Genomic DNA, 24,427 nt, shown 5'->3' with positions numbered 1-24,427 from the left:
GAAATCGGTCGTTTTTCTCCGAACTTGATGAAGGCATAACTAGGAGGGTTAAATTCGGAGATATTTGTCTATAAAGATCAAGGGAAAAGGATCTGTTCTTTTCCAAGGAAAGTCGGGGCAACAACGATTGATGACTGAGATTTATTTCATACCGGATTTGAAGAATAATATTATTAGTCTCGGACAAGCAACCGAAGCCTGGTGTGATATTTGAATGAAAGACAACTACTTGGCCATGTACGATGCCGATAATTGTTTATTAATGTAGGTACAAAGAACTCCAAACCGCCTTTATAAAATAAAATTAGAAATTGGAGTACCTATTTGCCTTCATTCGAGAAATAAGTGAAGATACATGACGATGGCATGCAAGACTTGGGCACATCAATTTTGAGTCAATGAAAAAGATGACCAAGAAGGGTCTAGCCAAAGGGTTACCCCAATTTGATCATGAGAATCAATTGTATGAGTCTTTCTTTGTGGGCAAGCAAACAAGAAAGTCATTCCCGACTATGACGACATACAAAGCAAAACGACCATTTGAATTAGTTCATGGTGATTTATGCGGTCCAATCACACCAGCAACCAAGGGCTGAAATCGGTATGTTTTCACACTAATTGATGACTTTTCCCGATTTATGTGGATTTATATCATGAAAGAAAAGAGTGAGGCGTTTACACACTTCAAAAAATTCAAAGTTTTGATGGAGAATAAAATTGGAAATCCTTTTAAAGTGTTTAGAAGTGATAGAGGATGTGAGTTTACTTCTCTCGAGTTTAATATTTTTTGTAATCAAAACAAAGTTAAACGCAATCTTACCGCTCCATAATCTTCACAATAAAACGGAATTGTGGAACGAAGAAACCGAACACTTATGGATATGACACGAAGTATAATGAAGGCAATGCATGTTCCAAACTACTTATGAGGAGAAGCAGTAAATCACTCAACAAATCTAATCAATCGTGTTTACACAAGAGTCCTTGGCGATACAACTCCATACGAAAAGTTATATAAAATAAAACCGAATTTAGAAAATGTTCGTATATTTGGGAGTCTATCACATGTAAAAGTTGAACCGGTAAATCTGAAGAAGTTGGATGCAAGATCAAAACCACTAGTGCATGTTGGTTCCGAACCGGGTATGAAAGCTTATCGGTTATTTAACCCGGCGACACAAAAAATAATCGTGAGTCGAGACGTTATTTTTGATGAAACCAAAGGGTGGGATTAGATTAAAGAATCAGGAACCAACAATAAAGAACCGAGCTCATTCATAATACCATGGGACTACCCAGAAGACGAGACGAGCATCAATCAAGGAAACACTGTAAACAACGACCCGATTGAACCAATTGAATCAGATCATGAGATTGGAGACGAAGCGGAAGTATAAGATAATGAACAACCAAGTCCGGTCAATAATAATGTTTAACAAGGAGCTGCAAACCAGAGGCCCTCGAGAACAAGAGTACCTCCAAACAATTTCAAGATTATGAGCTTGATCTTGATAATCTCGAAGAACTTCTCCATACAACCAATGACGAGCCGATGTCAGTTGAAGAGGCGAAGAGAGAACTGGAGTGGGTCAAAGCCATGAATGTGGGAATCAATTCGATAAACAAGAATAATACTTGGATTCTCGTGAACAAGCCTTTGGGGGTGAATCCAACTGGACTCAAGTGGGTGTTCAAATTGAAGAAAAATGCAGACGTCACTATTAATAAATACAAGGCAAGGTTGGTTGCTAAAGGCTACAGACAACAACCCGATATTGATTTTCAAGAAGTATTTGCTCCGGTAGCTCGAATCGAAACCATACGATTTATTATAGCCTTAGCTGCTACTCATGGGTGGGAACTTCACCACTTAGATGTTAAAACGACATTCTTACATGGAGAATTGAAGGAAACCATTTACGTATCGCAACCAGAAGGCTATATAAAAAAAGGCAACGAGCATAAGGTATATCTCCTTATAAAAGCGCTATATGGTCTAAGACAAGCACCTCGAGCATGGAACACGAAGCTTGACGGGATTTTGAAGAGTATAAAATTTGAAAAGTGCATGAAAGAACCATTGGTCTACCGGAAAAGTGAAGGATCTAAATTGCTAATTTTAGCAATTTATGTTGATGATTTATTTGTCACAGGTACAAATTTGAGCATGATCAAGAGGTTCAAATTAGAGATGTCTAAGAACTTTGAGATGTCGGATCTTGGAAGATTGACTTATTACCTTGGCATTGAAGTTAAGCGATAGGAATCGGGGATTACTATAAACCAAGAAGCGTATGCTCGACGCATTCTAAAAGACGTTGGTTTACATGATTGCAATCCGACCCACATTCCCATGGACCCGGGAAGTAAATTGTCGAAGTCCGAAGATGAACCCGAAATCGACCCGACACAATATCGAAAGGTGGTAGGATGCCTTAGATATCTCTTGCAATCAAGACCCGATATGACATATGTGGTTGGAGTTGTTAGCCGATACATGCAAAGTCCAAGAGAATCACATGGCGGTGCAATCAAACATATCCTAAGGTACTTACGAGGAACAACGGAATACGGAATCAAGTACGAGAGGATGGGACAAAACCGACTCATTGGTTATAGTGATAGTAGTCACAATGTTGATCGCGATGACAGAAAAAGCACAACCAGTCACATTTTTTACTACGGGTCATCTCCGATAACATGGTGTTCGCAAAAGCAAGATACCGTTGCTTTATCATCTTGCAAGACGGAGTTCATGGCGGCCACGGCGAGTGCATGTCAAACAATATGGCTTGAAGATTTTCTCGAAGAAATCATGAACAAAGCGCAAGAGAAAGTGGTTCTTAGAGTTGATAACAAGTCGGCTATCGAACTAACGAAGAATCTCGTTTTTCATGGAAGGAGTAAACACATTCACACGAGGTTTCACTTTATTCATAATTGTGTTGAAAACGAACAAGTGGAGGTGGATTACATTCCCAGTGAGAAACAAAAGGCGTACATTCTAACAAAACTGTTGGCTCGAACCAAGTTCAAGGAGATGTGGAGCTTGATCGGGATTGAAGACATCTCTAGAAGGACTTAGAGATTCGGGGGTGATTGTTGGAATCCTAAGTTTAAGGATCACGCAATCCAATTTGGGCAACAAAGTTTTAGGAAACTATTTTACAAGTCGATTCCTAGTTTCCTAATTATAGTCTAATACAAGTCGGTATTTAGATCTATACATACATGTCTTAATCGAGTCTTAGGATTAAGCATTCACAATTGTAACACAAAGGTTTTGAGTTATTTTCCTTTAATCAAAGAGTTTGTTTGATTAATTGTGTCTTAATTAGATCTTGATTTACAAGTTCAAACATTAAAAATACATAAAAAATAATAATAATAAGTTGTAGATGAATCCAAATACATTAAAATAACACATAACCATAAGTTTTTGTGCTTTACATCAAACTATATACGTCAAAAAGAAAACAAAGTATAATACCGAAACAAAATGCGTATAGTTTTAGATAAATACAAACACATCAAAAAACTTTATAACATTTACCATATGTTTTTATTTAGAGAAAACTAAATAGATTTGTAAAAAAACATTAAAGTTTATTATGTAAATGGTTCTTTTTCATGTGTTTTTATTCATTTTAACCGGTTAAACCGGTTTATTTTGACCGGTTAAACCGGGTTTTTTGAACAATCGGCCGGTTTAATCTGGTTCAGAAATCGACGTAAAACAGGTGATAGTTAAACCGCTCCCCCCTGGTTCCTGGTCCAAGCGGTTCGACCAGCCGGTTCATACCGGTTTTTAAAACATTGAAGTTTTCCTCTTCTCCAGATTTCTCCATCGCTAACCGAAGGTTTTCCTATGACTGATTTTGGTTTCAAATTCATTTTTATGTGAATACCATTCAAAGTTGCAATTCCAAAATTCAAACCCTAGATGAAAACGAGGGGCATATTTTTGTTTCTTGCTTGAGTCAATGTGAATCCTCTTTGATGAACAAAGATGTGGCATAAGTTAATTCTTCATGGTTACGACTTCAAGAATTAGATGAGTAAGGTGATGGAGAATACCTTTTGATGATTTTGGATTGGTTAATTTTCGATCCCTAATACGAAATGCAATTTAATCCTTACCTGCTCATATTATCTTCATGATTTTACATCGTTTGTTCATTGTAAATTAAGGATAGCTTCATCAAATTGTTAGAAGCTAGGATATATTGTTTCTCCATTTATTAATTTGTTATTTTTAATTGTGCAGCGATCTATTTTTTTTTTCAATAACTTAATCAATGTGTATTGTGGAGTGATCGAATTAATCAATGACCAAGTTCATCAATTTTACATCCCTTGTTCCATGTAACATTTAAATTGTATAGTTATTTTCTTATTCAATTTCAAATCAACACATTATGTTATTAAGAAAGAGTATATTTATATATTATGGAGTATATAATGGAATTGTTTTCTTCAAACCTTCATCTCGTGATATAGGAGTAGTATTCAGATTGTGTGGTGATTGGCTTCTTTAATTTCAAATAAACATATAACATTACAAAGGAAGAGTTTATATATGCTTAATGATGTATATAATTGGAAAACCAAATTTGTAACTTGTGTGGTGTGCCACGTAGTAATAGACAAACACATAAGCTATTTGTCTCTTATTCAAAGAAATGATTAGCTTCTTATAGAATTATGTATTAACATTTTGTAATTATTTATATTTTTTCACATTCTTACAAAATTCAAATACATTCTTGTACAATATGCTTAATTTTTTATAGTTTCATTACGCTAGAATTTTCAATTATATCACAAGAACTATTGTTTCAAAGATTTTTTTCTTAGATGTGGTATTTTTTTAGTTCATTCTTAAAAGATTCTGATCACATTCTTATAGAATATGGTTAATTTCTCATATTCATTTTCACATTCTATAGTGTGATAGTGGACATGATATTGTTTTAAAATATTTTTTTTTCATGCACAAGAATGGTTGAAAATCAGAAAATCAAGTATACACACAATGTATTTTGAAGGTCTTGTTTGAAAATTGGAAAATCAAAAAGAATTATCGATACATTCAGACCACCGCATGTAATTGAAAATCAAATATAGCGCCGACGTGAATGCTCATTCTTTTAGAATTCATATCAAGAATAGATTGTTTGATTGCATGTTCTTGAAGAATATGTTATACTATATAACATCTTTTGATGTGTAACAATAATATCTATTACTCTTCAACAATTTTGAGTTGGTTTATATCTTTGGTGATATATGTGTAAAAAGAATATTGTATATACTTCAAAAATATGTAAAACAATATTCATGCATCATTCTTAAGGATTGATATATGTTTCATGTATCTCACTAGTTTTATGATACTAGCTCAAAAACATATATTAATCTGTGCATTTTTAAAGCCCGAAATCCGATTCTTAAACATGAAGTCAGTTTCAAGTAAATTTTTGATTTTTAAAGAACGGAATCGTCTGATTCTTTAATTTCATGCTTTGTGCATATTATATATTAGTATTTGGTTAAAAAATGAATGAAATCTCCTAATTCTTTAAGAATGAAATATGTTTCAAGAAATCAAATTATTCTTAAAAAATCAAATCTATTTCATTCTTTGTGATTAGTATGTAAAAATTATTGCAAATTTTTCAATACGTGATTTTCTGATAAATGATTGGGTTTTTTAAAAAGTAATAATCTTGATTTTATTAAAAGATTTGACTTTGTTTCTTAAAATATAGTTTTTCATTTTTATCTCACTAAGAAAATGCCATATTTACCCTTTAATAACCTTATAATCAATTAATTGTAATTATATACTAACCACTATCACATTCTAATTACTATGTATCCTATGATAATCTAATGGTCATAACTTGATCATACATTCATACAATATTTAGGATTCATATATATATATATATATATATATATATATATATATATATATATATATATATATATATATATATATATATATATATGTTGGATTAGTGTCTAAGTCCATAACTATTTTGGTATGTATTTGACCCGATTATGAGCATGATCCTTTTGGGTTGCCTTCACCATAGCAATATGTAGGATGAATTAAGGAGAAAAATGTTTAATTATGATTTATTAATATATTATAAGAATAATATATTAAAGGAGAAATCATATTGTTTAATTAATATTAGTCAAGAATTAATTAAGAATTAATTTAGTGGCTAAAAGAGATTAATTAAACTTATGGGACTGGAGTTGTATTTATAAGATAATTACAATTGGGCTATGGATCACCTAATAATATATAGGTTGGACAAATTCTATGGGAAGCCCATAAGAAATTCGTCCAAGGGATATGTTAAAGGAGTCCATGGGCTGCTTAGGGCTTAAGCAGTCAGATTAGGGTTTCTTAGTTGAAAACCCTAATAGCCTACATGTATATAAAGGCCCCCTATGCACCAAAAAACGTGGTGAACTAATCCTTTAGGGTTTCCAGCCGTTTTTGGTGCCTCCTCTCTCCTCCCTCTTCATCCAAGTTGCTTAGTGGTGTTTGTGACTCCATTAGAGGTGCAACACTTGAGGCACTAAGCTTTCTGAAGCCAAGGATTGATTGTTATTGCTATATAACAATCAAAGGTAAGATCTAAACCCTATTTTCAGTTATAGTTTATTAGATCTAGGGTTTATGGCTTTAGATTATCAATTGCATGTTCATTAGACAAACTAGATCCAAAGCTATTAGGGTTTGCATGTACACCATAGGAATGATGTATTGCTCGAAACCCATCAGTGGTATCAGAGCCTAGGGCTGTTTGTTTGATGTATTAGATGCTATAGTTGATTATTCATGCTTAAAATCGAAAATTTTGAGTTTCTGGGGGCTGGACTCGCCGAGTCCATGGCTGAACTCGCCGAGTCCACTGTGAACTCGACGAGTCCAGTGCTGACTCGACGAGTCTGAGACGCAGAATGCTGTTTTTGCGGGATTTTGACATGTTTTGGCTGTGGATAATTACCTAAAACGTTTTTTGTCAATAAAATCCGAATTTTATCTATATTGGGTGATTATCCTTGCCAAAATAGAAGATAATTGTCAAAATTTAGATAATCTTTTGTTTTATTAGATAAATATTGATTATTTGTAATTTAGATTTGAATTATCTTGTGAAAAAGTTTCAATTTTCCCCTTTAGGTTTTATAGTTTAAATTTGAACTTAAATGTTTTGTTTTTTTTTGAAATTTAAACCCTAATGTTTTGAAAAGTTTCAAAACTTGCCCTCAAGTTTTGGAATTTAATTTTTGATTAAAAGTTAATTTTTAAATATTTGAATTCTAATCCCAAATGTTTTGAAAAGTTTCAAAACTTGTCCTCAAGTTTTGGAATTTAAAAGTTGATTAAAAGTTTAATTTTGAAATGTTAAATTCTAAAACCCTCGTATTTTTGAAAAGTTCAAATTACACCCTTATGGTTTTGTTAATTAATTAAAATGTATAATTAAAAGAGAGTTAATAAATTCATAAAGTTTTGGTTTACATTTAATTAAATTAAAAGTATAATTAATTAAATTAGACCACCTAGTATTTTAAAAGTTTAAAATACACCCTATACTATGTATATATGACATTAAAAGTCTAATATTATATATGTATAAGTAAACAGTCAGTCTTACCGTTAGTAGGCCTCATTCACGAAGCTGGTCTATAAGGGGTGTTTAAGGAAATTGCCTATAAAATGGCGATTGAATGGGTATCCACTCTTACCCACCGCACTCTTGACTAGTGGAGGGTTGTTAGCCGAACGGGTAGGATAGGACGAAACCTTCCATTATAAGTATAATGAAGTACAAAGTAACTACATGCTTTTACAAATTCCCAAATTCTAGTTACTTTAGGCAAAATGTGAAATTGTATGCTAATCCATGAAATTACACTTCGTACCCTTGTCTAGGAGACTGTTGGATTAGTGTCTAAGTCCATAACTATTTTGGTATGTACTTGACCCGATTATGAGCATGGTCCTTTTGGGTTGCCTTCACCATAGCAATATGTAGGATGAATTAAGGAGAGAAAGGTTTAATTATGATTTATTAATATATTATAAGAATAATATATTAAAGGAGAAATCATATTGTTTAATTAATATTAGTCAAGAATTAATTAAGAATTAATTTAGTGGCTAAAAGAGATTAATTAAACTTAGGGGACTGGAGTTGTATTTATAAGATAATTACAATTGGGCTATGGATCACCTAATAATATATAGGTTGGACGAATTCTATGGGATGCCCATAAGAAATTCGTCCAAGGGATATGTTAAAGGAGTTCATGGGCTGCTTAGGGCTTAAGCAGTCAGATTAGGGTTTCCTAATTGAAAACCCTAATAGCCTACATGTATATAAAGGCCCCCTATGCACCAAAAAACGTGGTGAACTAATCCTTTAGGGTTTCCAGCCGTTTTTGGTGCCTCCTCTCTCCTCCCTCTTCATCTAAGTTGCTTAGTGGTGTTTGTGACTCCATTAGAGGTGCAACACTTGAGGCACTAAGCTTTCTGAAGCCAAGGATTGATTGTTATTGCTATATAACAATCAAAGGTAAGATCTAAACCCTATTTTCAGTTATAGTTTATTAGATCTAGGGTTTATGGCTTTGGATTATCAATTGCATGTTCATTAGACAAACTAGATCCAAAGCTATTAGGGTTTGCATGTACACCATAGGAATGATGTATTGCTCGAAACCCATCAATATATATATATATATATATATATATATATATATATATATATATATATATATATATATATATATATATATATATATATATATATATATATATATTGATTTGTAATTGTTTATCTTTGTTTGTTTATGTTTGTTTATGTTCGATTTGTTACATCTATCGAAAATAAATGAACGTGCATAAACAAGATAATTTGTTGAGTAAAGGAATATAAATAAGAAAACTTGTACGTTGTTTGGTTAAACTTAAACGAATGAAAATGAACAAACTCTTATTTGTGTTCATTTGGTTCGTTTAAACCCCTATGTACGGTCTATGGTTCAATTTCCTTTGTTTGTTTTGGTATGGTTGTGTTGTTGTGTTGTCGGTTGACAGGGGTTTAGGAGAGGCGTCTTATATGCTTTTCTTATATAAGGCCTCACGATATACTGAACACGAGGCTCGTCATGGTTGACGTGGCCACGAACAACGGCGGTGCACACTATTCCCAACCTTTGTGGTTGTTCAGTGTCGTGGAGGATCGTGAACACCACCACATTTGACCACAAACTCTTCCTCTCTGCATTCTTTATCCTTCGGGTCTAATTTCTCGCTTTAACCACGATCTCCTCTCTTGCACACTATACCGGTTGCAAGGGGAAGAGTTGTGGTGGTGACGGGGAGGTGGAAGACGGTGGTGGTCGTGAAGACTATTACGGATGGCCTAATGGGCATCTGTTTCTAGGATCTTGATTTTCGCACATTAATGAATTTTGATAGAATATAGGCGGTAATGTGAGATATTTTATCAAAGCTTATAACTTTAATTCTTAGTGATAGTTTACATTTTTGTAATTGCTAGCTTCATTCAGTTTATGATCAATTGAACATAACCCTCGGGTTTTCTTTGTGGATGCAGCATTGTGAAACCATGTAAAATCATCGTGCTTGTTTATTGATATTGATTGGTTGATTGCATCGATGTTTTTCATAAGTTTTGTTCAAAAATTCATTCGTTATATATTTGATTGTTGGACAAGTTTACATAGTTATTGTTCGGACAGTTCGGAAAATTCTTTGAGCTGCACATAGAACTTTTATGCATTTTATACTATAGTGTGTTGTTCGATTTCTAAATTAATTAATATGGCAATCTATATTTCCACTGGTCGGGTCCCAGCTAATGGAAAAAAGTCCGATGGAAATACACAACAGATGACGTCATGGCTTACCAATTCCGATGGTGATGTCGCCTCTACAACTACAAGTCTAGAAGACTAGAACCGGTTGAATTGTCTGCGTGTTCGTATTGTATTAAATTCCTGAAGTGGGAACCAAAATTAACAAATTAGCCGCCTTCCCATTTTACTTTTAAGGGATTAAATTTGAATTTTTTTAAATTATCGTTTATAGCTAGTAATTTAATTTATACAAAGACTTATAGAAAATTTGTATGGCCCCTAACAAAATGGATGCAGGTTAACCAATAAATAATTTGGCAATTGCTAGAAATCAAATTGACTCTGATGTAAACCACTTCACAATAGTTTTCTTTAATTTCAAATAGGAACACCAGTATATTATTGAAACCGATTAAAATATTAGCATATCATAAAAACATATTATAGATTAGGGGTGTGCAAAAAACTGCATAAACCGCACAAACCGCCCACACCGCACCAAACCGCACCGCATAATGCGGTTTAGACATTTCGTGGTGCGGTTTGCGGTTCGTGTTTATTCTAAACCGCACTATGCGGTGCGGTTCGCGGTTATTAGTTATAAAATCGCGGTGTAAACCGCACTGCACCGCATATTAATATTATAGTTTTAAACTAATTATTTTGATTACTTTACACAAATATTGATAAAATTTGTATAACCATAAATTCTACGTTTTATTATGTAATTAAAATGTAATAGAAATACAATTTAGATATTTATGTGTTTTATGAATTTTATTTCATTCGTAAATATTTTGAATTTCATCCATATCATTAGTTTAGTTACATGAAGTTACGAATAAGAAATAACATATTTATCTCATTTGATTATAGGCCATGGTAACTTCACTTTAATATTCATCTCATTTGATTATAGGTCATGGTAACTTCACTGTAAAGCTCCATGTCATGACAGACCGATGCATTTTCCTTAAGAATTTAAAATTCTTATTAATTATTATAGAAAAAGAATAAATATGTAATTACCTTATACGTTAATCATTATTATGATTTAAGTCGATGTAGAGTTAGTGAAACAACTAGTAAACCGCACAAACCGCATTTAAACCGCACAAACCACCCGCACCAAACCGCACCGTTGAATGCGGTTTGGCACATTTGCGGTGCGGTTTGCGGTTTCGAAAAAATACAAACCGCATATGCGGTGCGGTTTGCGGTTTTGACTTTAAACCGCACCAAACCGCATCGCAAACACCCCTATTATAAATATGTATTTGAAATCAGGTTTGTTGTACAAATTCTTTGACCCAATTTTCCAAATGTATTCAAACACCAACCTATGGAATTTTCTTCCTTTTACCCAACAAGATATTATGCTTCTAGAACGCCACCCTAACCTGCTCCTTTTGTGTTTTTTAAACACTTCTATAAAACATCAACACAAAGCCTTAAATAGGAGATTCAACGAATCATAGTATCCAAAAACTCCCAACATTAAGAAAAAAGACAAATGGAACCAACTTCTAGTGTTCATGAGTTACCCTTGAATGAGAACGATTCACAGGATATGTTCATCTATCAAGTCATTAACGAGGCTGAAGCCATTGATGGCCTTGGAGCCAGGAATCCCGCTACTGGTGTTTCCAAAAGTACCCTTGACCCAACTCGTGTCATAAACAAGAGCAAACATTACAGAGGTGTAAGGCGTCGTCCATGGGGTAAATATGCAGCAGAGATCCGTGACTCCAAGCGACATGGCGCAAGAGTGTGGTTGGGGACTTTTGAAACGGCTGAGGATGCTGCGTTGGCTTACGACAGGGCTGCCTTTCAGATGAGAGGTTCAAAGGCTCTTCTGAATTTCCCAGCTCGACTTGTGACATCTATGCCGAAAATTTGCCAAGAATCAAGCTTGAACGGAAAGGAATGGAAAGGGTCATGTTCGAGTAGTAGTTCTGGTGAGGTATCGAGCCTAAAAGAAAATTTTAAAGCTACACCAGGATCATCCTGTCAAGGAAATATGCTGCAGTTGTTTTGAAGTGTGTATATATACATTTATATATGCATTTGTAGGGTAGCATGCAAAGTTGTAAAATTTATATACGGGTTTTCTGGAGCTTTGGTACTCTTTCGATTCCAACTGTTGTAAATAAGGATAAATGCCTTCTCCTAACAGGGAAAGTATAATAATGTTTCGATAGGAAGAAATTAGGTCCAGTTTGAACCATCTAAGACCACACATATGGGCTCTTAACTCTTTACTATTAGAGTAGAGTGCCCGATGGTTTTAAATGTTATAACTTATAAGCTATTCTGGCTTCATAAAGGATAATGGGAAAAGATCTGCCAAACAAATACAAGAAGATCACCTAACTTTTTTATGTCTTAATTACTTATATGTCTCCGCATAATTGGTCTAGTGTATGGTAGTAAGACAGGTGAGTAGGAAACACCTACGAAATGGTCTATACCGTTTATTTGTCTCACTTACATCATATACAACCATACAACATTATTTTTTGAACAAGAGACTACCCACGGTTAAACCCAAAGGATTTTTGTTAGGCTGCGGGGAGTGGTCACAGCCAAGCTATCGGAAAAGCGTTGTCAACTCAGTGTCACGTCAGCTTCACCACCAACTCACCACCAATTCCCTAGACATTGGAAATGGTTACCACTCCACAATATTCTTTTTTTATTATTTTTTATTTTTTAACATTAAATTAAATAAAAAAACATAATTTAAAACATAAATAAATATTTTAAAAACATAGAAAAATAAAAACCACATTTTATTAATTAAAAACATAGAAATTTAAAACCTAAATTACTAAAAAAAACATAAAACATACCAAATAAAACATTACATTACCTAAAAAACAAAAAAGTTTAAAACATAAAAAAAGATAGAAAAATACTACTCATCATCGGCATCATCCGCAACGCCGTCACCGTCCTCATCCGCCTCGTCGTCACCGCTCTCATCCTCCACGTTCTCATTGTCATTTTGCTCATGGAATTGTCTTTCCCATATGTGCTCGGTCAAATCGTGACGTAGATTGTGATGTGTTTCACGATTTTGTATTTCCAAAACCCTTGAGAAGTATGTCGGGCTGCCAACTTGTATTACTGTAGGTGGATTAAGTATATCGTTCGAGATATATGAACAAATAACACTACCCTCTTCTTCTGTTATCATGTTATGTAAAATAACACAAGCAGTCAACACCGTCATCAGTTTTGCCCTATCTCATCTTCGTGTCGGATGTTTGATTATGTGACACTTTTGTTTGAGGACTCCAAACGCTCGTTCCACATCCTTCCTTGCAGATTCTTATGCTAACTTGAACAATTTTCGTTTTTCATCGGCCGGAAATGAATATGACTTGACAATTGTAGCGTACTCTTGATATATCTCATCACCTAGGTAATACTTGTACTTATATTCATTTCCACTCACAACGTATGACATGTTTGGTGCTTTACCCTGCAAAATATTATTAAATAACGGAGACGCTTGGAGCACATTCAGGTCATTGTTTAACCCCACCAAACCAAAGAATGCATGTCAAAACCATAGGTCTTGTGAAACAACCGTCTCTAATATAACTGTCGACACCCCATGATCACCTCACGTGAATTGACCACGCCATGCGTTGGGACAATTTGCCCACTCCCAATATGTACAATCAATGCTACCAAGCATCCCTGGAAAACATGTTTAGCTCGATGCGCTGCATATAACTGTTCGACATCACTTTTAGTCGGATGTCGCAAGTATATGTCAGGGTAAAGCTCTATAACATACTCACAAAAAAGATATGTACAGTCTCGACCTGTTCTCTCATAAATTTTCAAATACTCATCTGATGCGTCTGCGGCTATGCCATATCCCAATTGTCTTAAGAGCGGTCGTACATTTTTGTATTGTAGTAAAACCACGTTTACCTATAGCATCACATCTTAATTAGAAAAACTCATAATTACGTTCCAAATCTCTAGCTCTACGTAAGAATAAATTTCTACTAATACAAAAAACGTTCTTCAAATTTTGATAGATTATATAAACTATCAGGGGAAAAATAATCACGTACCAAAAGTTTATTTGCCACCTCTCAATCCCGGTTGATCCATTTTCTATGCTTCTTCTTGTTGTGTGAACTTTCACCTCTCTCACGTACCATGTCTTGTGCCGCAAACAACAGTGTATGCAAAACCAACTTGTCATCAGAATCATTATCGGATGAAGAAGAAATTGAACCGAAAAAATTATCCATTTTTTTAAAGTGTGATTGTTTTGAAAGAGTGTGTGTATTTTGTTGTGAAAAAATGTGTAAAATATATGTATATATAGAGAGAAAGTTAATTAATAATTGAATGTATGTTTTTTTAATAATTTTTAAACGGGCGAAATGCCCCCCCCCCCCCCCTCGCGCCCCCAACGGTCAAAATCGAGATAGCTAATCATAGCCTCCATCTTTGCACTCATGCCACAGCCAGAGCACCGGACCTAGGGACGGTGTTTACGCATCTTGGGGGCTCCACGCAGCCTCTCATGCGTCTTGGGTCTTCCACTCTGGGCAGCCTTCGAAAACAGGTATGTGAAATAGGATGTTTTGATAATCAATAAATTTATGGATACTCATGTAAGTTCACTTTCCGTATTTTTATTCTACCCTTTGACTAGGTTTCAAGAAATTTGTGATAATCATCAAGCACACTTTCAGTTTTAGGTACAAAATTAAAAGCAATGTTAATGGAGAGTTTATGGAATGTTCAAGATCTTACGAAACTGAAAAGAGTTACGTTTTATGAGTATATATGTATACTCATACAATTTGAAATTGGATAAGATTGACGAATTAAAATTGTGATAATTTGGAGTTAGAAATGGTTTCTTGGAAAAAAAACTTTAGGCACAACTTGAGTTGCCTCGAAGAATAGGTCAGAATAGATGTTATGTAGTAAGGGTGCCATAGAGGCACAAACAACATGACTACCAAGGCAGCTTGAAGTGAATGCTAGTTTGGTAGTTTGTAGTCAAACAACATGAGTTGTCCAGCAGACCTTAAACTTGTCTTTGGTCTCTTATTAATTACTTAATTTGATCATTTTTTTGCATTGCAATTCTAACATGAAATTATATAGAGGTTTCGGGAGTAGCTTCGAACCTTGTAAAGGCACTACTCTTCAAATATGCATGTTGATTCAGTCAGCCGGACCACCACCACTACCAGGGGTTCTTGACATCAGCATTTGATCATTTTCTAGATTAAACTCGCCTTATACAAGTTAGAAATTTATTGATACAAAAATGAAGTAATTTAAACACACTGTGGAAATATTTAAGTCTTAAGAGAGGATCCAATTGGATTTGAACATTATCAACCTAAATACCTGTGACATCCCTATTTTCACGGCCAGAAAAGACCGATTTGTTTATGCTTATTTAAAAATAAGAGTATCCTTTTTGAAAAATAGTATTGCAGAATATGTTCCCAGAAAACATGATAAAGATGTTATGAAAGCAAGTCCGAAGAAATTTATTTTTATTTAAAACATTAGGATGTCATCGTCAATACAGAAACATAAGCATAACAAAATATTACAAGCCTTACAGTAATTAAACTAGTGGCCTATGTAACATCCCGTTTTAAGAAGAATAATTAAAATAATAAACCCGGGACCCCGAGAAGTAATTTTATTATTATTTTATATTATTATAGCCCAAAATCGAATAATAATTACCAGAGTGTTAGTTTCGGGAAGCCAAATGGCATGATTAGAGTTTCGGGGGTTAAAGTTTAATTTCGAGACTTATTTTGTAAAGATTTTTAGAAGACAGGGGGGTGTTTAGTATCATTTGGACCTAATATGAAAGGATTTATGGAAGCAAGGGCTAAAAAGTAAGTTCTGGACCTAAGTTGAAAAGGTTTTGTGGAGAGAGGGGTTGCATGGTAATTATTGGGACTTAATTTAGATAGATTTTGGGAGGCAAGGGTTAAATGGTAAATTTCGGATTCAATTTGTAAGGATTTTAGATGGATGGGGTTAAAAAGGTAAAATAGGGATTTATTTTGAAAGAAATAAGGGAAGGGAGGGACTAGACTTGTTATTATGGAAACTAGTTAAGGCGATCGGGGTATTTAAACCTGTCACCCCCGTCCCAACCCTAACCCTAAATGATAAGCAGTCGCCACCTTCCCTCCTCCTCCATCCGCCGCTCTCGCCTCTTCGTCCTCCAGCGCCGCACCACCACCTCTGTTGAGGTCGTCAACCACCGGACGCCACCGCCTAGTTCGTTTCCGATCAGCCAACACGTCACAGCCCCTAGCTTTCGGCGAGAACATGTCGACGACGGGTTCCGGGTGTGTTCGTTGCCGCCGTTACGCTCCATCAGTTGAAGACGAAGGCGCCGCTAGCCGGCGGTCAACGCTGCTTCGGTCCACGACGGCCTCCGCTCATCCTCCTCACCGTTCTCTCGGTGCTATTTCTCAGTCGCGACTGTTGTTTCCGTATGGCTCAAGTATGTCGCTCCGGTCGTCATTTGCCACCCTGAGGGGCTGTTGTGTTCGTAGGTTTGGGGCTCTGACGAGTTGGAGCCGTGAAGAACCACCATGGTAGCCGGCCATGGTGGCTGTCACCGCAATCCTCCGGTGTGTCGCCTTTGCCGCTGTTTGTGTTGTCGCTGCCGTTGCTGTGAGCCACCAAGTGGGTGGCAGGGACCGTTTCTCAAGCCTTAGTGTGGGTGTGTGTTCTGTTTGGTCGGAAAGTTGTGTGTTCTGTTTGGTCGGAAAGCTAAGAAAAGGCCACCACCACCGTGAGGTGGTGGCTGCCACCATCTACCACCGCCGGCCACCACCAGGTGGCTATGTGTGTGTGTGTGTGTTTAGCTTAGCTTAGTGTATGTTTATTTTTGGATTTTGCGTTGTAAATTGTAATTAGAAATTGGGATAGTGAAAAGAAACCCTAACCACCACCATGAGGTGGTGGCTGCCGCCTCCTGCCGCCACCAGCCGCCGTGTTGGGTGGCGGTGTGCTTGATGTGCTTGATTCGTTGGGATGTTTGGACAAAGGGACTAAAACCCTAATGGTCCTAGTGAAACCCTAATGGGCCTAATGAACCTTAATTGATCAAAAGATCTAGCCACTGGGCCTATTAGGCTAAGATGGGGTTGGAAACCCTAATTAGGGTTTAGAAAACCCTAATATTGGATTTATAGGCCTTGGACTTATCGGGACCCACATTTGGGCCATTGGAATGGGAGTTGTGTGTAAAGCCCAATCAAACCATATGATTTATTTAGAAGAGTGATGAACTTAATGGATTAAGTCCTTAATGGGTTAAGTGAGAAACACTTAAACCTAGTTGTCATTTTATGTGGAACCCTAATTTTGGGAATTTGATCGGGACCCGCACTTGAATCATTCACTAAACTTAATATATTAATTAATAATCATTTGCAATCAACCTAAAGAAATATTGGACTTGATGGATTAAGTCATTAATGGGTTAAGTAGGAACACTTAACCCTAATCATCATTTCATGTAAGAAACCCTAAATTTTAATTGGGCCTTGAGTTGGGCCTTTCTATTGGGTTTTGGTAATTGGGTTGTTAATGGGCCATCCAAGAACAAGCAAATGGACTAGAATAATTTAATGGGATTTAGGGTAAGGCCCATATGAGGGTTTGGGCCCAATTTAGAAAATTGGGTCGTAGATGGGCCATAGTTTGGGCCTTGATGGTTATATGATATTGGGCCATTGGAAATGCCAAATGTTTGGACTGCACTAAGTAGTTGGGCCTTTAATTATGACCATGTAAATGTTTGGGCCCAATTTGGAAAATTGGGCCATATGTTGGGCTTTGGCCCATACTTGACTTTTGGGCCTTTGGAGTGTGAGTTGGACCTTGGGCTTGGAACCCAATTATTAATTGGGTGTTGTTTGATGTTGGCAGTTTAGGAATCTGTCAACCAGCAGCTGGAGTTTCATCCGCGGGACTTCAGCAGTGTCAGGTGAGTTATCCTCACTATATCAACAGGGTCTAAGGCACCAAGGTCGGCCCTTTATGGATTGTATCCGGTTATGGCATGATATTTTTATTGATTACATCCTGGTAGTTAGGATGGTGATATGCTTATGGGTAGTGACGTGGTTAGGTCAGTGTCCTGGTTATAGGATGATGCTATGTTAATGATTGGTTAGGTTTGTATCCCGGTTATTGGGATGTTGCAATGATTAGTGATCTATTAGATCGGTTTGACTGTTATATGATATGAGCTAGCGTATGATATTTATGTGCACATGTTTGTTTGATTGGGGGTTGGGTTGAGGCGGTTCTGCTTTGTGGTGTAGGCCAACATACCCGGTGAGCGGTCCGGATAGGCTGTAGGCCCTGCGAGGCGGTCCAGTCATGCCGAAGGCTCGGGAGCGGTCCAGATAGGTTGTAGGCCCTGCGAGGCGGTCCAATCAAGCTGAAGGCTCATTATACATGTTGTTCTGTATTTGTTATATGATATGGTTATATTTGTATGGCGTTGGTATTTTGGGGGAACTCACTAAGATTTGTGCTTACAGTTTCAGTTTATTGTGTCAGGTACTTCAGATATCTCGGCAAGGCGAAGGCGTGACCGTACATATCCTTGTGTTTTGGACTTATGGTTTCTAGGACACTCTGATATTAAACTATTTTGAAAACATTTTGTAATAATTAATGGTTTATGGATCTTTGAAAAAGTTTTAAATTGGCTTGATCTTTATGGGTGTTACAAGTTGGTATCAGAGCCTTTGTTTGAGTGAATTGGAGGAATACTCGTGTGAATCCAGTCTCAAATCAAGGAAAGATTTTCAAAATGATTTTTAAATGGTTTTCAAAATAAGTAAAAGAGAATGCGAAGTGTACGATCAGCCGGAGCCAATAAGTAGACCCCAAAATACCATACGGTTATTTGATATTGTGATATGTTAGAACAGCATGCTAGTACTAGGCTAGGGATCTTCAGGAACTGCATGATAGAATTGTCTGATTACATGATGCCTGCTAGCCTAGGGTTTCCTTTATATGAGATTGACATCATTAATGTAGTTTTTTAGTGTATGCATCACGACTGTACATAATTAAGATCTTATAGCCCAAGAATGTTTGATTTGGCCTTATGTTCTGTTCTTATTGATTAGGGCTTAGAGTAGGATTGGATATTCGAAAGTCTATAGGGTCCAGCGTTATGTATGGCTAGCGTACACTAGTGCTACAGGGTTGGTGGAAGTTTCATGGATGGGTGGGTTGTGTGGGACCGGTAGGTCAGTTGTGAGATAGTTAGCCTTCCTCTAGGAGTGAGGTTGAGCGACCATCAGGGATATGTATATTGTTAGGGTGTTGTGGTGATACTTGAGACAAATATGGGTAGGTGTGGAAGGTAGTATGGTCCCGTAATACTAAAAGCACATGACCCATACACGTAGCAAGGAAGTCACAACCCCTAGGGTTTAGTTGGAAGTTGGTCCCATGTTATGGTATGGATTATTTGAGACGTTTTGAGAACGGATCCAGATCAGGATCGAGAGCTGGCAGCCAGAATAGGCCAGTATTGTCAGAGGATCGTGTCAGGGAGATCATTCGGGAGGAGGTGATCGAGATCGTTCGGGGACAGATTCCGGAGATGCTAGGGTCTTTCAAGACCGCCATGGTTGAGTATTTTGTCGAGCGTCATGCAGCCATTACTGAGACGGCTGCCGCAGCAGTTTCAACAGATGTAACGATGGCAGGGAGAGGAGCTGGTCGATCTTTCCAGTACCGGGACTTGTTACTGATACATATTCTGAGGAGTAGAGGGCTGTAGTTATCTAGGATCAGGAATATGATCTATACTCGTTATATTTCCGCGGGTTGAGCGGGAGAGGCTAGCACATGAGTTTCTAGATTTGAGGCTTGGGGGTTTGCTCGAGGCCGGAATGTGAGTCGCGGGGACTCTGGAAAGGAGTGATGAGTATGTTCAGCTGGGGTTTTGCAGCTAGAAGTGGAATGGTTGATTGTTGGATTGGATTGTTGTTTTATAGGGCATGGATTGTGCCCTTTCAGTTTTTCGAGCTCGAAGGAGTGAGCAGGCTTGTGACCCAGGAGCAGGTTGTATTCCAACTCGGGGTCAGTTGGTTACAGGGGTTGGCAACATTATTGCAGCGCCGGTGAGCGCAGGTGGGTCGACGTGGCATAAGTAGTTGTGAGGTTCGGTTTGCCTTGGATCTCTTGTATCAGGCGGTAAGGATTGATTGTGCGATCTATTGCACTTTTGGGATTGTAGACTATGTGTTGGGAGTATTTATAGCCCGGTTTAGGGCAGAGGTTGTTTCAACTGCTGCAGTTCAGCTGTGGACATTTGAGCTGGTAAGTGAGTCAGGGTGCGAACCCTGAAGAGAATGATTTCTAGAGCCCGAGAGCGGGAAGCTTGTTTGGAACACCTTTGGAAAAGGGGTATTATGTGGGAGGTCTGCGGATAGGGTCCCACAGAAGGGTTATTCAGCATTGTCAAGATTCAGTGGTTTTAGCAACCGTTAGTGATTGACGGACTAAAGCGCCAAGGGAAGTAGCTCGTCGCCGAGGTATTAGTTTGAGCATCTATCTTGTGGTCTTTAGGACTTGAGTGTGAGGTCATTCAAGCATTAGTGACTGTCGGTTTCACTGGGATTCAGGAAGTGTCCATCTGGTTCTTAGAAGTGTATGATCAATTGGGATTGGCTAGTAATGGAGCACTAGTGGGAAAGAGTTGGTTGTCATCGGATCGATCGTTGGAAAGTAAGAAGGATTGGTAATTCTCCAACTTTCATGTATTGTGAAGACTTAGTCGAATCTAAGTGGGGGAGAATTATCCCAGGATTCAGAAGCAGGAGCGGTTTGAAAATGAGATAAGTTTCGTATCGTGGTCAGGAAGGAAGACCACCCAAGTGACTGTTAGGTTTGAGGGTTGTGTGAGTTGGGAGTTCGGTAAAACTCCCTAGCATGTAAATCGCGTCTTCTCGGTGCTTGATAGCAGAATTTGGGGAATCAGGTTGAGATTCTAGCCATGAATTAAGTTCAGTTGTGTGTTAGGTCGAGTGCGTGTTTGACCGGTATGAAAAGTGTTGTAAGACTGCGGGGGTAGCCATAACATTCACTAGCGATCAGGTAGTATGGAAAGTGTTGTAAGACTGCGAGGGTAGCCGTAGCATTCACTAGCGATCATGTAGTATGGAAAGTGTTATAAGACTGCAGGGGTAGATGTAGCATTCACTAGCAGCAGATAGTGCTAAAAGTGTTGTAAGTCCGCGGGTGTAGCCGTAGCATTCACCAGGTTAGCAGATAGTGCTAGAGTGATGTAAGTCTGTGGGTGTAGCCACAACATTCACTGGGTTGGTAAATAGCATGAGCGCGTTGTTAGGACGTGGAAGGGACAGTAGTAACCACCAGTTCGGGTGTATTAGTGAGGATATGGAAATCCACGGATGGGTTTATGGGTTTCCCCAGAGGGATTAGACCTGGTTAAACCAGTGATAAGACTGTAGGAACGTCACTACAGTTACGAGACCAAGGAAGCAATGGATTGCTTAAGGCTGCTTGTGATGTAAGGCTACCATTGGTCATGTAGCAATCGCTTTTAGCCGTGGATTTGGTAACGACGGGATTCGACGCATGGATCCGATCGGTTAGATCAGGAGGTTGTTAGAGTCGCAGTGGCATGATAACTAGTGGCAACTAGTTCCAGGGAAGGATTTCGTGTGGAAGTCGTGTGAGGCAACTATGTGGGAGAGCTTTAGCTTCGGGACCGGGCCGGAACCCGGTATGTCAGATGATTGGTGAACGAATTGAGACCATGGAGGTCTCGGTAGATTTTGGAAAGCAGCCATGTAGCAGCATACTGCTTCAGGCAGATCAGTGTTCAAACAGTTTCCGTGTTTAGGGCGGTATTGACAAATTGGGTCTTCAGGTGTATGAAAAGTATCTAGATGTTGGAACCCTAGATATCAAGAGTTGAATAGTTAGATGAGAGACAAGCGGACTGGGCTTAACAATAATTACTTGGTATGAGAGGTATGTCGGGGAGCAAGACCATCTCGAGACTTCAGGTTTCGGATCTAGTAAATGTGATCATATTGCAAGGGATTCATTTATTTTCAGGTTTTAGAACCCTGCAAGGGTTGGTTACGGTTGCCTTGGAAAGGCTGGGATATGCTTGTAGTTGCGGCCATGTAGTTCGAGTTGTTTGGCGTGTAAGGAATGATAAGAAACGATTTCGATAACGAAATCAAATTTAAGTGGGGCAGAGTTGTAACATCCCGTTTTAAGAAGAATAATTAAAATACTAAACCCGAGACCCCGAGAAGTAATTTTATTATTATTTTATATTATTATAGCCCAAAATCGAATAATAATTACTGGAGTGTTGGTTTCGGGAAGCCAAATGGCATGATTTAGAGTTTCGGGGGTTAAAGTGTAATTTCGAAACTTATTTTGTAAAGATTTTTAGAAGACAGGGGGTGTTTAGTATCATTTGGACCTAATATGAAAGTATTTATGGAAGCAAGGGCTAAAAAGTAAATTCTGGACCTAAGTTGAAAAGGTTTTGTGGAGGGAGGGGTTGCATGGTAATTATTGGGACTTAATTTAGATAGATTTTGGGAGGCAAGGGTTAAATGGTAAATTTCGGATTCAATTTGTAAGGATTTTAGATGGATGGGGTTAAAAAAGGTAAAATAGGGATTTATTTTGAAAGAAATAAGGGAAGGGAGGGAATAAACTTGTTATTATGGAAACTAGTTAAGGGGATCGGGGTATTTAAACCCGTCACCCCCGTCCCAACACTAACCCTAAATGATAAGCAGTCGCCACCTTCCCTCCTCCTCCAGTCGCCGCTCTCGCCTCTTCGTCCTCCAGCGCCACACCACCACCTCTGTTGAGGTCGTCAACCACCGGACGCCACCGCCTAGCTTGTTTTCCGATCCGCCAACGCGTCACAGCCCCTAGCTTTCGGCGAGAACAAGTCGACGACGGGTTCCGGGTGTGTTTGTTGCCGCCGTTACGCTCCATCAGTTTAAGACAAAGGCGCCGCTAGCCGGAGGTCAACGCTGCTTCGGTCCACGACGGCCTCCGCTCATCCTCCTCACCGTTCTCCCGATGCTATTTCTCAGTCGCGACCATTGTTTCTGTATGGCTCAAGTATGTCGCTTCGGTCGTCATTTGCCACCCCGAGGGGCTGTTGTGTTCGTAGGTTTGGGCCTCTGACGAGTAGGAGCCGTGAAGAACCACCATGGCAGCCGGCCATGGTGGATGTCACCGCAACCCTCCGGTGTGCCGCCTTTGCCGTCGTTTGTGTTATCGATGTCGTTGCTGTGAGCCACCAGGTGGGTGGCAGGGAACGTTTCTCAAGCCTTAATGTGGGTGTGTGTTCTGTTTGGTCGGAAAGCTAAGAAAAGGCCACCACCACCGTGACGTGGTGGCTGCCACCATCTACCACCACCGGCCACCACCAGGTGGTTGTTTGTGTGTGTGTTTAGCTTAGCTTAGTTTATGTTTATTTTTGGATTTTGCGTTGTAAACTGTAATTAGAAATTGTAATAGTGAAAAGAAACCCTAACCACCACCGTGAGGTGGTGGCTGCCGCCTCCTACGGCCACCAGCCGCCATGTTGGGTGGCGGTGTGCTTGTTGTGCTTGATTCGTTGGGATGTTTGGACAAAGGGACTAAAACCCTAATGGGCCTAGTGAAACCCTAATGGGCCTAATGAACCTAAATTGATCAAAAGACCTAGCCACTGGGCCTATTGGGCTAAGATGGGGTTGGAAACCCTAATTAGGGTTTAGAAAACCCTAATATTGGATTTATAGGCCTTGGACTTATCGGGACCCACATTTGGGCCATTGGAATGGGATTTGTGTGTAAAGCCCAATCACACCATATGATTTATTTAGAAGAGTGATGGACTTAATGGATTAAGTCCTTAATGGGTTTAGTGTGAAACACTTAACCCTAGTTGTCATTTTATGTGGAACCCTAATTTTGGGAATTTGATCGGGACCCGCACTTGAATCATTCATTAAACTTAATATATTAATTAATAATCATTTGCAATCAACCTAAATCAATATTGGACTTGATGGATTAAGTCGTTAATGGGTTAAGTAGGAACACTTAACCCTAATCACCATTTCATGTAAGAAACCCTAAATTTTAATTGGGCCTTGAGTTGGGCCTTTCTATTGGGTTTTGGTAATTGGGTTGTTAATGCGCCATCCAAGAACAAGCAGATGGACTAGAATAATTTAATGGGCTTTAGGTGTTGGGTTTTGAGCATTATAACACTCCTAAGTGTACATGCAACCCTAAATACCTTGGATCTATGTTTTCTCTATTATACATACAAATATGAATATTCCAAGGTATTACCCTAACTAGCATACAAAACATTGATTCATATGTAATATAGCAAGTTAAAAGACATACCTTTTGATGTATCTTGATTCCATAAAGCGTAAGAGCC

At 38.1% G+C, this 24,427-nt stretch overlaps 1 protein-coding gene and 1 pseudogene across 1 annotated transcript; both read left to right on the top strand.

Annotated features, from left to right (window-relative positions):
• The first annotated feature begins 2,353 nt into the window (after nt 1-2,353).
• On the top strand, nt 2,354-3,085 carry LOC145104833 (secreted RxLR effector protein 161 pseudogene; annotated as a pseudogene).
• Nucleotides 3,086-11,428: 8,343 nt separating this feature from the next.
• On the top strand, nt 11,429-11,953 carry LOC145104832 (pathogenesis-related genes transcriptional activator PTI5-like). The gene has a single exon (XM_079042004.1). The coding sequence runs from the start codon at nt 11,429-11,431 to the stop codon at nt 11,951-11,953; it is 525 nt and encodes a 174-aa protein (XP_078898130.1).
• The last annotated feature ends 12,474 nt before the right edge of the window (nt 11,954-24,427 follow it).

Source organism: Lactuca virosa, chromosome 4 (assembly GCF_052849685.1).
Source record: "Lactuca virosa cultivar CGN04683 chromosome 4, Lactuca_virosa_CGN04683_v6, whole genome shotgun sequence".
Lineage (NCBI taxonomy): Eukaryota > Viridiplantae > Streptophyta > Magnoliopsida > Asterales > Asteraceae > Lactuca > Lactuca virosa.
The sequence above is the reverse complement of the archived record's forward strand: the minus strand, read 5'-3'. Positions and strand labels throughout refer to the sequence as shown.